Source organism: Gallinula chloropus (assembly GCF_964237585.1).
Source record: "Gallinula chloropus genome assembly, chromosome: 17".
NCBI classification, from domain to species: Eukaryota; Metazoa; Chordata; class Aves; order Gruiformes; family Rallidae; genus Gallinula; species Gallinula chloropus.
The window spans coordinates 8,367,495-8,383,449 of NC_140102.1; the positions used below are offsets into that span (position 1 = coordinate 8,367,495).

General features: G+C 38.0%; 1 protein-coding gene across 1 annotated transcript; it reads left to right on the forward strand.

Annotated features, from left to right (window-relative positions):
- Positions 1-718: 718 nt before the first annotated feature.
- DGCR8 (DGCR8 microprocessor complex subunit) lies at positions 719-12,464 on the forward strand (the record flags this gene model as incomplete). The annotated part of the gene is made up of 13 exons (XM_084272287.1): positions 719-1,441; positions 1,868-2,030; positions 3,450-3,592; positions 4,286-4,568; positions 6,207-6,404; positions 7,756-7,857; positions 8,719-8,817; positions 9,242-9,324; positions 10,471-10,571; positions 10,931-11,037; positions 11,252-11,379; positions 11,805-11,918; positions 12,243-12,464. The coding sequence occupies 13 exons, from the start codon at positions 719-721 to the stop codon at positions 12,324-12,326; spliced, it is 2,328 nt and encodes a 775-aa protein (XP_084128413.1). The 3' UTR covers positions 12,327-12,464.
- Positions 12,465-15,955: the final 3,491 nt, after the last annotated feature.

A 15,955-nucleotide genomic window follows, 5' to 3' on the forward strand; every position in this document is an offset into this window, starting at 1 on the left:
TTAAAAGTCTTGTTGGTTTTGCAGATTGTCTTTAACCTTAAGCTAATTATCATTTCTGGTCTGGGGGTAAGTATGGTTTGAATACTAGGTTATTTTAAATAATAGGAGTATGCCGCCCCCCCCCCACATGCACTGATCCTGGCAAGTGCCCTGCTTAATGCCCTGCCTGCTAACCAGGCAAAGAGAGTCAACAAATTATCCAGGCAACTATGTTAGTAAGTTCTTGTGCTGCTGTACAGATCCAGCAATAAACCCAATCTTAATTTCACCCTCGTTCAAAGTGATATTGAGAGAGCCAGCTGTTTTAACTGTAAAAATGTTACTCTTCTACTTGAAACTTATACTGGAATTACAAATTTGTTTTTTGCCTGGGATACTGTTTCTGGGTTTTTTTCTGTGACAAAGATCTTTCTTTTTTTTTTTTTTTCTTCTTTCTTGTAGGTTGAAAGAAAGGGAGACCTGCTTGTCTGATGAAGATGCAGTCTTAGTCTTCAGCTATTTAAGCTGAATGCATTGTGATTTCCAATAATTGAGACAGTGATTCTGAAAGCTGTCTACATTAATGAAAAGAACAATGTAGTCAGCTTAACTGAATCATCAGTGTTGCATATTGAATAGAGCATGATAAACCAATCTTGATGGACTTATGCATGTTAGGAATATAGATATAAACATTGATTAAAGCATTGTTTTTTTTTTAAAAACAGTAGTTTTAAAAATGGAGAAATATGAAAATGTACCACCCCTCCCTAAAGAACCTGCAAGAGAAATGAATGTGGAGAATCACACTTGTCCCCCACCTCTGCCGCCTAATGAACAGCCTCCACCACCTCCCCTGCAAACGTCCAGTGACGCAGAGGTAATGGACGTTGGCTCTGGTGGTGATGGACAGTCAGATACCCCTGCTGGGGACACGCACAGTATCTGCAGAACACAGCTTCTCACAAAGGGATCTGCCTGCTACAAAAGTCGTCTTATAATAGACCCTAACAATAGTGACCAAAGCCCAAGAACTGCTCGTCATGCACCTTCAGTTCGAAAGTTCACCCCAGATCTTAAGTTGCTTAAAGATGTAAAGATTAGCGTTAGCTTTACAGAGAGCTGCAAAAGCAAAGATAGGAAAGTTCTGTACACTGGAGTTGAGCAGGATTATAAGGCAGATACAGATTTTGGTATTAATAATGTCAATGGGGATCTGCATGTTTGTCCTTTCGGTGGTAGTAATGGTAAAGCTGTAGGAATAGGGGGTGAAAATGATGACAAGAAGGATGATGAAAATGATATTGATCAGGAAAAGAGAGTGGAATATGCAGTTCTGGATGAGCTAGAAGATTTTACCGACAATTTGATGGAAATAGATGAAGAAGGAGGAGGGTTCACATCTAAAGCAATCGTTCAAAGAGATAAAGTGGATGAAGAAACCTTGAATTACTCATATGAGGTAAGTAAATCCAGAGGGTTTTGGTGGGTAAGAGGTTTCCAGGTGGCTGGAAAAAAAAAATACATAGACACTCACTGAAACAGTCTGTTCTACAAACATGAAGTATTTAAGTCAAAGAGGCAGAATTTTCAGTGACAGAACTTTGATGGAAAACTTCTGTAAATTGTGTTGGTCAAACTTCTGAATTGTGTGGCAGCTTTTATAGTCTCATTTAAAATAACATTTAAAGGCTTCTTACACAATCACAGCTCGTTTTACCAGTTGTCATTCATGAAAGCTTTCATTATTTTTTCAGTCTTAAGGGATCATTGGAAGTTTGTAATTTCAGTATGGAAGTACATAGAGAAAATATATACATTTTTCTTTGCAAGGGGAAAGGGAGGTTAGCAGACCTAGGAGGATGGTGCCTGATGAAGTTTCTTTCAGGATGACTTTGATAATGATGTGGATGCTCTACTGGAAGAGGGTCTTCGAGCACCCAAAACAAGGAGACTAGAAAATGAGAAATACGGTGGTGAAAGTGATCACCAGTCTGATGGAGAAACAAGTGTGCAGCCAATGATGACCAAAATTAAAACTGTACTTAAAAGTAAGTTAATGTTCATTAAATGATTACATTTTTTAGGGTTGGCTTATGTCTGTTGAACAAAAGTGTATCAGTAAGTAAAGTTTAGGATAGCAGTTCTTGGGAAACAGTTAATATGTTACTGAATTGTATCCTTTGTAGGACTCTTTAGGATATAATCTTTCACTTTCCTGAACAGTGAAGTTGATTTTTGGGGAGTCGTTCTGATCTTCATCTGTTGCATGTAATGAGAATGCATTTTAATATATGGATTTATGAAAAATTATTAAGAATGCTGCCTCACTAGTGGGGACATGAACAAGGATGATCCGGTGGTCTTTGTCTCCAGTAATACTGTGAAGCTGCTGAAGATTGTGGTCATTGTGAACTTCCTACTTTGTGTAATTTGTTCTTGAATTTGCTCTATGTGAAGTCTTTATGCCTGCATTATGAAGGGAAAAAAGCATTAGTGAAGTCAGTGACTTAAATTTACTAAGTTTCATCATGTTAATATTGCAAACTACTAATAAAGGAGAGCTGAGACTGTGAACCAGTCCAGAAGAATGCAACTGAAAATAGTCTGAACTCGAATTAACATTTGAATGTGCCCTGGAGAAGTGTTTCACAGCTTCACTATGAGAAACCAAACAGCTTTCCCTCCAAACTTTTACACTAACACAGACAGGGCTGCCAAGAAGCTCCTAGATGGGGTCAGTCTGGGCTCTGATTTCTGGTGTAGAGAGAGGAATGAGTCCATTCTCTGATTACTGTTATAGAAAGCATTTGGTCCATGTGTTTCTTTTGGCTGTGCAATTCCTCAAGTTGGTTTATTGTACTCTAATTTCAGTCTTGTTTTCTGGATATAGTGTTCTTGATGGCAAAGGTAATTAAGTATAAAGGCTTGCAGACTTGATCCTGGTTTCTATTGTGTTTATGCTTACAAGTATAATAGGAGAGCCTTAACTTACAGCCTAACACAGTGCTGGCTGGGCCTGTGGGTCTAGTGGTGTCTCAATGCAAGTTTATTACTATGTTTCCAGTGCAAAAGTCTGTAATAGAAAACTCAGTTGTTTCAAAGGCAAGTATGACTTTTCTGTTAAATATAGTGGTTCTTGTGATGATAGAAGTACATGAAGAAAACTAAAGAGCAGAGAAAATTCGCTGGTGAAACGAACAAATGGGTCAGTATAAAAATCAGTGCTACTATTGCTCTTCAGTTGAGAGCATAATGGAATCTGTAATTTTGCAGGATATAGCACGGATTAGAAGCATCTGCCGCTTTATTAAAGTAAAACAATCTTTCCACAAAACTGTTCTAGCCATGTTTCAGTGTCATTTTATCCTTTAAGACAGAAGCAACAGTAAAAATAAAAGCCTTGATTCTTTTTCTGTTCCTCTAAGCAGTCTGTCTATCCAAGTTTAAAGTGATTCTTTGCTTTTAAGGTCGTGGCCGCCCTCCTACAGAACCTTTGCCAGATGGATGGATCATGACATTCCATAACTCAGGCATTCCTGTATATCTACACAGAGAATCTAGAGTTGTTACCTGGTCTAGACCTTATTTCTTGGGAACAGGAAGCATAAGGGTGAGAGCTGTCAATTACTTAAATACTTACTGAGATTTTAAAATTAGATATGTTCCTGCAAACAGTTGAAGCTTTTTCTACATTAGCAGGCTTCTTTCCAGTGTTAGAATTCAGATACTTGGAAAACAAAACTCTGTTTCTGAAAAAACGCTGTTAAGAAAGATCATAGCATATTGTTTTACCATTTTTGTTGTTAGTTTTGGCAGTTAAAATGAATGAGACGGTCTAGGTTGGGGTCTTCATTGTTCTAGTATATGGCTGCAAAGTGTTGGTTTTATTCCACCATGAAATATATGTAGCTCTTAAATCTGAGCTGTGGCTTATGATCCACCTTTACAGAAGGAAGTGTGTTTCGTTTGTCAGCCCAAGGAATCTGCAGAAATTGGGTATGTCATGGGCATGTACAACAAGAGAGCTCAGTGGATTTTATGAAAGCATGTGGTATCTGCATGTAATGAACAGTATAGAGTTTATCAAAACCAACAAACGCCCTGTGAAGGTTAGCATTGGTGTTACACAGTGCCAGGAAACCGCAGGAGGGGGTCTGTTCAGATCTTGTGTAGAATAAGCTTGCTGACCAAAGAGAAGCTTGTGCCTAGACTAAATAAAAGTAGCTTCCACTTTGATAGGATCTTTTGCTTTTGAGTTTGGCTTTGAGGTACTGAAACCTTCTGTATTACTTTATATTTGCAGAAACATGATCCTCCCCTTAGTAGCATTCCCTGCTTGCATTACAAAAAGATGAAGGAAAATGAGGAAAGGGAACAAAACAATGACATAACCCCAAATGGGGAAGTATCACCTGTAAAGCACCTAGATAAATCTTCAGAACTGGACTGCCAGACAGAAGAACCAGATTCCACTGCTGCTGATTCTGGGCCTTTAGATGACAAAGACCCTTCAGGGGGAGATGCAGCACAAGGAGCCTTAGGACAAGTTAAGGCCAAAGTTGAAGTATGTAAAGATGAATCTGTAGGTATGTATGAAAAGTGGAGTCTTTTCTTGGCTGGAGTAGGGGTAATGGCATTTAGGGTAAGTTTGTTCCAAACTTGGCAACGGAATAATATCTTGCCTGTTGGTGGTCAGTTGTTGTCTGGAGAAATAGATCCAGTGGTATGAGAAATCCATTTCTTACTGTAACCAGAAGAGGAACATACAGTTGGAGATCTTTGCTGAAGACTTGGGAGTCCACATGCAAGCTTTTATGCCAAAACCACACAAAATATGGAAGTTGAGACCCATAGACTTTCTCAGTTTAAGAACCGATTAAGTCAGTGCATGCATATGAATTGCTGTTGTTGATGTATTTGTGGGACTTCATTAAATAGGCTTTTCTATATTAGCTGAATTACATTGATTTTCAGTATGATCACAGAAACATATAATCAAAATAGTGTTTCTAAAGCATGCTATATCACAGAATCTCTTAGGATATATGGTGCATTTAAACTTGATGTGCTTATTTGTACAAGCAGAGTCAGTTATGCAAATGTAATTGCAGTCATGCAAAGGGGTGTGATGCTTCATTATTTTATTTGTGCAAGTCTGATAGTTTTTGTACAAAGAGCTGCCTAAAGGAGTCATTCCAGATTCGCTGCCAAACTTAGAGGAACCTCCTATGCCACTTACCACACCTGTGTACCTGAGAGTACCATCTGTGTAAACTACTGCTGCACACAATACTGATACGGATTGTAGGCTACCACTTAGCTTTGTAGTGTTCAAACATAAACCTGTGTCCTGTTTGGTTTGAAAACCATGCCAGAAGATGTAAGGAAAAAAAAATCAGTATTTAGTATCAGAACTCAAGCCAGTAAACACTTACTTTCCTTGTGAAGTTCACCTGTTTATCTCTCTCTTTAAATAGGATCTGTATTACTGAAAAAATACTGAGTGATCAAATGTAAGCGTGACTTGCATTTGGAATTCCTTGTGGAAGGAAACAATGCCAGCAGCTTGCTTTTGTTTGTTTGCATCTTGGGATGCTACTCTTTGGTTTTGCTGAAGTGTATCTATCTGTGAAAATATCCTGTAAAGGAGAAGCAGCTGTACTTCGGGGGGGACACAGTGTTTTACTACTCTGTATGTGAAAATGAATGTGTTAAATTCTGTTTAGAGGCCAGCAGATGCTTGTGGAGTCCATGGAATGTCATCGTATAGTGTTTCATGGGACACAGCTAGGAAATAGGCAGCCTGAGTCAGTTTGGCTTGGGGAAACTGAGGCTAATAGCGTAACTACTGCCAATCCCTGTATACCTTGCTTCAGGTAATGAGAAAGTGAACAGATGATTAAGTAGAACAATTACTAGTGTTTTGTTACAAATTGGGTGTTAAGCAGTTTAAGCCTTAGGAAAATCTTCAGGTGACAGAATAAAATGTTCTTTTCTTTTGCTTTCCAGTTTGCACAAATTTTTTGCATTTGACCCAGTAACAGGAAAACTTGTAATTCACTCTGTTAGTGTAAAATAGTGTCTTAGCCTTGAGTGTGTGAACTAAAACCACTACTTTTGCTCCTAATCTGAAAAAAATTAATTATAACGTGTTTAAACCAGTGGAAATACTGAATTTAATGCTTGCTCAGTGGTAGAGAGAGTAACTTGCTTGTGTTCCTTAGATCTGGAAGATTTTAGACGCTATCTGGAAAAGCGTTTTGATTTTGAACAAGTTACTGTAAAAAAATTCAGAACCTGGGCTGAGAGACGGCAATTCAATCGGGAGATGAAGCGGAAACAGGCAGAATCCGAGCGGCCCATTCTGCCTGCTAATCAGAAACTCATCACCTTGTCTGTACAAGATGCACCTACAAAGAAAGGTCAGTAGATCTACCTGGAGCTCCAATAATTGTGTGCCAAAGACTAGTTACAGTTCTAAGCTTGACTGGAAAAAAACCCTGTAGTAAATCCACTTTCTTCTCATTCTGGACATCTCTGTTCTTGGATCCATCATATTACACAGTAAAGGAAAAATACTGTCAAAATATACTTCCTATCAAACACAATAATTACCTAAATGACTGGTCACAGCGCTGGTAACCGGTTAGTACCTTCAGCTGTTTGTTACTCTTGGTTGTTACTGCACACCCTCCTGCCTAGTCCTCAGTGTTACTGCCTTCTACCCCTAGCAGTTCTAATGAGGCCCAAACTAAGGATTGGTTACAAATGCCAGATTGATCCAGATTAACCTGCAATTAAAAATAAAAAGTTAAAGCGATTTGACAGAAACAGTTAAGCAAAAACTGTGCATTTAGTTGTGTCCTGTGGGGTGAGGAGGGCACATCGTGTCTGATAAGCAGCTGGGTGAATTAGCTATTACCTGTGTCATCACTGTAGCCATAGTAGTGTGTTTAACTGCAGTCTGATACTTACAACAGCCACAGGCCTGGGATTTGGGATTTGTTCTTGTTTGGCACATTGTTGTGTTTCAAGGTTTCTTCTCTTCAGCAGAATTACAGCTTTGAGATATATGTTGACCGTTCCTTGTTACAGGGAGATGCAGTTGAATTTTTAGTTAATACACTTTATCTTAGATTCTACATTTAGAGCCACGTTGAAAGCATCTAAATTAAGGATTTACTTGCATGTTACCTAAATCTTAACTTTCTCTCCCATGCTGCCACAGTGCTGCTGCAGCAGGGTTTGTGCTCTTAACTAACAATGCTGTTGGGGGTGGGAAGACTCAAGGAAAATGTTTGGGGAAAGGGGATGGTGACCTGATCTGTGGCTGTCTAAGCAGGATTTTGTTGGAGGGGTGGGGGTGAGAGGTGACTCTGATTTGTGGATTTGAAGTCTACATGCCTGGTGTTAGGAGGGTAATAAGACGTGTGTTTAGGAGCATCTTAGGAGATTTCTGATTGATGTGAGCTGCCAAAAATGTGTGTGTTGGGGTCCAGAGACTGTGGGACTGCAAACACTGATGGAGAATATTTGACTTAGTTCATAATTAGTGTGCTTGCAGATGTTGATAGAAATTTCTCAGACTTCTCGATAATTTTTCGGAGAAAATAGACTTCAGATCAAAATTATGTATGTCTGATTCAAGAACATTACATGTAATTTGAGCAGGCAATTATCACTTCAGCTTGGCATTATTTATTTGTAGTAGGAATTGTCCTGTAAAGAATGAACTGCTTAGCTGTCTTCCCCTTCCTCCCTCTTTTCTTGTAGAATTTGTCATTAATCCTAATGGGAAATCTGAAGTTTGCATACTGCATGAATATATGCAACGAGTCCTAAAGGTTCGCCCTGTTTACAATTTCTTTGAATGTGGTAAGTCTAAGTTTTTGGGGTTTGTTTTTTTTTTTTTAAACAATGACATGCTGTTCTGAAGGGCTTCTCTTATGCCTGGATATCTTAAAAAAAATAATATCAAGCAGTGGATGTTTTTCCTAGGACATGGCTTGAAAGTCTGTTGCAAGTCAAACTAGCTAGGAAGTATTTTCTGTATCATAAACAAGGCTGTTGAGGATAAGAGTGGTGTGGTATTGAAAATAGCAATATGGGTTTTCATTTGGAAAACTATGCTGAAAATGGAATTCAGTAACTCCTTTGCATCTTAAAAGGACACATATACGGTTTTGCTGACTGTGCACAATTAATATTTGCCTGATAGAGAAGGTAGAAAATAACCCTTTTTCAACAGTGGGCTTGAAAGTATGAAGTCCTGCAGTCAGTATCCAAGGAATTACAAGTCAGAGATCTTACTTCAGTGTGGAATCTATAGTTATTCAGAATGATAGTATTACTGTATATGCATTGCATAATGTAACTGAATTTTCAATATCAGAATGTGTAGCTCTTGTATTTACACTCCAGTAATGATGCAAAAACTTTGGAAATAACATTTGAATTCTGGCAAATTACAAATGATCTCTTAAAATATACAAGTTCTTCATTTGAAAAATGAACTGCATGCTGGTAAGTCTCTGCTAATGAAGCCTCTTGTTAGTTTTTCATGTACTGGAATAAGCAATTTTTACATCTTGCTGAAGAGCAAATGTTTTCCATCCCTTTTGAAATTGAAATTAAGAAGAAAACAAATCTTATAGTGATGGTATTTCATGTTCATGATGAGTATTTTATATTGTGAGTTCTGAAAAGCTTTCTTTTTCTTTCCTTCTCCATTTCCAGAGAACCCAAGTGAACCTTTTGGAGCCTCAGTGATTATTGATGGAGTAACCTATGGGGCAGGAACTGCCAGCAGCAAAAAACTTGCCAAGAATAAAGCTGGTAATGTTTTCTCGTTTGTAATGCCAACTGCTGAATTGTTTATCTATTTCAATTTCTGCTTTGAAGGTATGATAGATTTGCAGTAGTAAATAGGAATAATTTTATTAGTCAAAGAAGGTACGTTCGTATGGTTTTAGTGTAAGTGATAAATATTGTCAGATAAATACAGAGACTTTTCTGACATCTCCAGGTTCAAGAATGTACTGGGATAGAAATCCATGAAGAAACTTCAGATGTAACTTAACTGTAAACTTACCTGTAAACTGCTGGTGTATAGTGAGTCTGTCATAGCTGCAAAGATGCTGTCTAAAATGAGCGGATCTTCTAGGGGAGATGAGAGGGGTTCTTAGAGTGCTTCAGTCTGCTGTTTTTCTGTACAATGTTTAAAATGTATGTAATCAAGATGTTTCATAACTTTCTGCAGCTCGAGCTACACTGGAAATCCTTATTCCTGACTTTGTTAAACAGACCTCTGAGGAGAAGCCCAAAGACAGTGAAGAACTTGAGGTACTGAGCTCTTGCTTGTTGGTTGTCATTATTGGCATCTGTGTTTAAAAACATTACACCTTCACTGTCAGAAGTATTAATGAGAATTCAAATGGGTTTTTTCTTAGTTGATGGAAATGCAAAATGCTTCATTTATAGCACTATCTGTGGCAATGAAAAGACTTTCTATTAGAACTGATGAGAAAATTTACTCTAATGCAGAGAACAGTCACTTACAGAAGAACTGAAATGTTCTGAGACACCAGACTGTACTGTCCTGGCATCCAGAATCCTCTGGCTGATGCCTTGGAAGGTTCAGAACTAGATGCTGTCTGGTTTTGTCCGATCGATTGTCTCAGAAGACCAAGAAAGAAACAAAAGTGCCCAGGCTTCTGAGGCATTTTTACTTAGCTATGCAAGCTACTTACTCACCCTATCAGACAGCTAAAACTTCAGACTTTACACAGTGACACTTGAGAAAATCAAAGAGGAAGTTTCTGTACGTGGAGAGCATGTGCTGTATTTTCAGATGCTGGAGGTACAGTTTATCAGTGATGTGTTCATTTTCAGTTCAGCACGTAGTAGACCATCAGTAAGGAGTAAATGAAACACAGGGATCAGTCTGAAAATAATGTTTTCATTTTAAAAAGTGTTAACATCCAGAATGAGTTGATTGTACGCTTTCTCAGAACTGTAACATATACCCCACACTAGTGAAATGGTTGTTAATAAAATGCAGAGAATGTTTTCCATTGCTTTAAAGAAAAAAAATCCAAAATGTTCCAATAGCTGTTACATTTTCCTTTCATTAAACCACAACATTTTGGTAAGTAGATTTTCATAATTAGTTAAAACAAGTAAAATAATCTTGTGCTGAGGGAGAAAGGATGTTGATAAATTTATAAGACTCTCATTTTTGTCCATCTTGTATAAGTAAAATTTGAGTTAAAAGATGTATTTACATTATTGTCTGCAAATACATGATTACTTGTGGCTGCCCTAATGATGTTGGTAAATACCTCCATTATGGTTGTGAAAATACTGTAAAGCACTAAGCACAGAGTAACAGAATTACTTTCATGTTGCAGTGGAGGAATGAGGGTCAAGGTGAGTATTAAGGTCTTATTTGCACAAAAGCTCCATGACCCCTTTCTGTTTTCTTTGTAGTATTTTAACCATATCAGTATTGAGGACTCACGGGTATATGAACTCACCAGTAAAGCTGGACTCTTGTCTCCATATCAGATTCTCCATGAGTGCCTTAAAAGGTAAGGCTGCAGAATAAGGAGCAAATCCTGTTGAGTACAGGTGTTTGCTGGTGCCCACAGTGTCACTGTCCTCACGTGGTGTGGACTGAACTGGTTAGTGCCGAATCTTCCTTTAGCTCATATTTGCTGTTTATGTCTCTTGTCTTCTGAGATTAGAACATAGATATTTATTTTTTGTTTATACAAGCTTGCTTTGCAGTTCAGCTCAAGCTCCAGATCTAAAAAATAACTATTGATTCATGTCTTAAAATTTGTTGTTAATCTATCCAGTTCCACTGCAATAACTATGAAAGATAACTGCAACCACACCCCTTTGTAATTTTACTTAGTATCTGCTGTTGATTTTGTTTGTGCTTAAGAAACCATGGAATGGGTGATACATCCATAAAGTTTGAAGTGATTCCTGGTAAGAATCAGAAGAGCGAGTATGTCATGACCTGCGGCAAGCACACAGTGCGAGGCTGGTGTAAGTACAGCATGGAGTGTAACCTCTGATCCTCTCTTCCTTATACCCTGTTCTTGTCATCTGTTTTGGAGGGGCTTGTCCAGCTGTCTAGCTTCTTACATTGTTGTTCTACTCTTCTCTGGTATCTCAGTTTTAACTAATACCAGTAAATGCTGGTGTTCATCGAATTACATAATGTGCCAGTATTGACACAGTTTCATGATTATCTTTACAGGCAAAAATAAAAGAGTGGGGAAACAATTAGCTTCTCAGAAAATCCTACAGCTCCTGCATCCACATGTGAAAAACTGGGGCTCTCTTTTGCGTATGTATGGTAGAGAGAATAGCAAGATGGTCAAACAGGTGAACATGATTTTGTTTGTAACCTACCTTGTGATTGTATTTTTGCTTTTGTATTGTTCTGGGGTTTTAAATCTAGTTGCAACAAAGCTTTAAGGGTATCTGTCTTGGCATGATAGTGCTGTGCCCAATCAGGTTAAGGGCAGTGTGCATTTGAAGAGCAGTCTTTAATCCAGCTGAATTGATTCTCACCTCTTGCTATTGCGAGGCTGTGAGATGAGCTCTTTCACTGACAACAATAATTCTGTTACTATCTCGTCTTCCAGCGCAAAACTATATAACCTATTTAATATTTACTAACTCATGGAAATACGTGATATTACTTAAAGAAGTACAGCTATCACAGATGAAACCTCTGCTCTGTGTATTTTATTAATTTTTTTAATCAAAAAAGCTCACCTGCTGTTGCTTATGGTTCTGTTGAATAGGAAACCTCTGATAAAAGCGTGATAGAACTTCAGCAGTATGCCAAAAAGAACAAGCCAAATCTGCACATCCTGAACAAGCTACAGGAAGAAATGAAAAAACTGGCACAAGAAAGAGTGAGTATATTCTTCTTTGGGTTTACAACAGATGAATGCCAGGGTCAGACTTGGCAATGATCAGAATTTTGACTTGGTTGATACAGTATCTCATGTAGAGTGAGCTGTTCATATGGGGGGGGAGCATGCTCCTCACAGAACTTTTAATTCTTTTTTAAACTGGCTTATAACTTAATTTTACCTACATGAGCGAATTCATTTTATCAGTAGAACAAGTCAGCTTTTCATAACAGCTGACCCAAGTTTGGCTAAAACTGATCACAATACTTTGTTGGCTTGTATTCCTTCTGACTGCACGGTGGGGTTTCTTTCCTGTTCTTTCAGGAGGAAACACGAAAGAAACCCAAGATGACGATAGTGGAATCAGCTCAACCTGGTAGTGAACCTCTCTGTACTGTTGATGTCTAATGAGAAAACTTACAAGAGGGGAGCAATAACACAAACGGAGGAACTAGATTTTCAACAACTATTTAAAACTTGTTTGCTGCAGAATGCAAGATAACTTTTAAAATCCAAGCTGCTTCAGTTATGCATTGTTGTTTTTGCATCATCAGGGCAATATTCCTTTTTCCTATTTTTCTTTATTTTTTTTTTGTAATACCTCTGAGATATTGTACGTTTAAAGGATTGATCATAAAGATCTCTACTTGGGCAAATGCACAGAGGACAGGCATGTTCACACAGGATAAAATCAATCAAGCACTTTTTTTCCTGCAAAGCCATCCATGCTGTTCAAAATGGATGGGTTTAAGGATGAAATTCAGAATATCTATGTACAGGGTGAAGCTGATATTATATATATACACATTCATATATATGTATATATAAAAGAAATATATGTACATCTTCTTGTATGAACATGCCTAAAACTATTTTTGTGAAAAGTTTTGTTGCATTTCAGCACATAATAATATGCACTGATAAGACACTTTGGTGACAAATACATGAAAGTGATGAGCAATGTTCCTAATGCCATAGGATTAGGCCAGTAATGCTGTTTCTTTTATTTTGGGTTTTTTGTCTCCTGCCAGGCTTAGTTATTCAAGATCACAGTATGCAGATTTTCTATTACTTGAAATGAACAAGTGTACCTGGTAGTGTTAAGAGCAACAGGCTGAATATCCAAAATTATTTGGTTTAATTTTAACTGAAAAGAGCCTATGCTAGTTTACAGATCAGTCAAAAGGGTAACCTGACCCTATGAATTAGGTGAAAATAAAACTTGTAATTTGAAAGGCTGTTTTCAAAGCTTGGAGCCAAAACGCAGCTGATGATGGTTGACAGTCTGAAAATACTTTGCCAATGAGGTGTTTGAAGACCTTCCACTTCCTTCTCCCAGCAATAAAACAATTTCTTGTTTGTTTGCAGTCAGAATACATCTGACTTGACCAAGTAAGTCTTAATTTGCACCATAAAAGCAAAGAATTGTAAACAAAACACAACACAACCTGGAGAAATTTAAATAACTGCAGCAATTTAGGGTTTTTTTTAAGACATTTTTGTTTTTACTTTTTTAATGATTTTTTAGCTTTTAAAGAAAAAGTGTAACTTCTGCAATGAAAATTAGAATGTAGATTTGAAATATGACCTAGAGTAATAAGTAGATTGAGACCATAACAGGTTATACTGATAAATAAGAAAAATCACAAATATGCAACTGTTATAAAATGCAGTCTTAGAAAACAGGCAGTACTCACTCTGTCATCTGAGGCTTTGTTAAACCAGGCACAGAAGAAATAGTTTGGGCTGTAGTGAAAGCACCGGTCTGCGGCGTTCGCTCTTCGGAGGGGGTGGGTGCAGCAGGTTCTTGTGGGTTCCTGGGCTTGTTCTTGGGAACAAACACCAGGCTGGTGGTGGCAGCGGCTCAGTGATGTATCCAAGAGTGGGACTGCTCTGTTTTACCTGCCTGCTCCTGTAGGAGTGAGAGGTCAGTTCTTTCTAATCCCTGCAGCTCCCAGTACTCACCTGCACAGTGATCTGGGGGCTGGGAGTGGGGTTTGGTTTGGGGTAGGGGGGTGTTGCTTGGTTGGTGTTTCCTTGTTGTTTGGGTTTTTTTAACCATGTTACATATAGAGTGCTGCAGTATAATGAATTTAGTGCCTACTGGATTTTAACTATTGGCATCAGTATTGTAAGACCTCTTTTTAGTATCACCCATGATTTTGGAAATATATGGACTATAATTTCTCTCTCAAACTGATGTTCTCCAATAATGTTTAAGGTTAAACAGGAGGAGTCTTGCCTGTTTCTGTGTTTGAGTGGTATGCTCAGAGGTCTCTGCAAATAGGAATTCACCCATCCTTTATTATTCTATTTAGTTTTTCAGTTCCACAAGTTGTAATCCTGTCGTGACAGGATACGGGTAGTTGGAAGACTGTACATGAACTATTACATAAAGAAGTGGCCTAGCTAAAAACAAAAACAAAAAAACTGCCTCTGCTTTTATTTTTTTTTAATAGCTTTAATAAATCTCCATCTTTTGAAGGGTATATAATACTGGTGCAGTAGTGACAAGCAGTGGTCGCTGCTTGTCTCTCTTTTATTAGGGTTTTTCTTTTTGGGGCGGGGGGGTGTTCTGCTTTCATAAGGACAGGGCTTGTATCTTCTATGCCTAAATGTATTACTGCTCCTTTAGTTAGGTTTTACTTCAGCTTAAGCATTTTCAGCAGAAAAAATCTGTACTTGGATGGCACTGTAAAAGACAAATCGCCCTTACAGGTCTCTCTGAAATCAGAGTATCGATGCGTTTGCAGGTCACCTGCAGAATGTCCATAGATGCCTCGCTCACAAATTAGTTGTTATTTTTCAGAGGATTGCTGTCTTACCTCAGTCTGCCACTATCAGAATCACAAGGTGACCGTTGCCCTTAACTAAAACATCCTGAGATTTCGTTGTGAACCAAAGCCTAGAACGTATATTATGCATTCTAAACAAAAACAAAAAAAAAAGATGGTATTAGACCTTGCTGCAGCCTTTAACTGGAGAGATGTCCAGAAACTAGCGCAATAACTGCTGGAACAAACAACTTAACTGCTGTTTATGTCATTGTGAAGTATTCTTGTGTTTTAATGTTTACTATTGTTTGGAGTGTAACAGTCTTGCATTTGCACATAAGCACGAGCTGCTGTGATAGAGGATAGATCATTGCATTAACTTCAGCTTCTGCATGAACACTTATGGTGTGATTCAGGATGTATCCTAAACTTGTCTTGTAACTCTTGTGTGTTTTCTAGGTAATCGGCTGTAAAGGTTTAGATCTTGATTGTATGAATGCATAAAACAACTGCTGCTTTTGTCACTGATATTTGTTATTTATCCCTTCTGTATCCAGAGGAGGATGGGTATTTTTATAGGGATGGAGTGTATTTTTAAGAGCTGTTCCATCCTTTGGGAACTCAACGGTTTTTGCTTTGCATATATTATGTGCTTCTCGACAAAAGTGTGGTATATGGACTTTAAGGATTAAATTAGTGTGCATTCAAATCTTTATGGTACTGATGGAAAACTTACTGTGACTTCCAGTGAATAGTCAGATGCTACCTATTTAAACACCAGTCATCCAGCTTTTTCTTACGTATTTATTAAACAAAACTGATGAAGTAGTCGGGTACTCAGAAGTTTGGAAAGACTATTATGCATAAACTTAACTGTTGTATGTAAACTTCCACTTTCCTGTGATGCTGTTAGGCTTTATACAAATACATTTGTAACATCCAAGTATTTAAAAGCATCATGATTATCTTACTAATTCTCTAGACTGTACTTTGGTTCTGGAGTAAAGATCAGGAAGTGATAGCCTCCTGCCGCTCCATGGGGAGGAACGTGAAGTGCAAGAAGCTGTGCTGCTGTTAAGCAGATACAACCATTGGTTGCAGTATTCTGATGTGTGTCTTGGACAGGAAAGTGAAAAAACAAACCGAAATTCATTCCTATTGCCCAAGCAGGTAACAGTGGTCGCTGTACGAGTTGTATTGGGTACAGTTGCTTGATGCCAGTGCTAAATTGGTACAACTATAAAGCCTCATTTTCACTGAGCC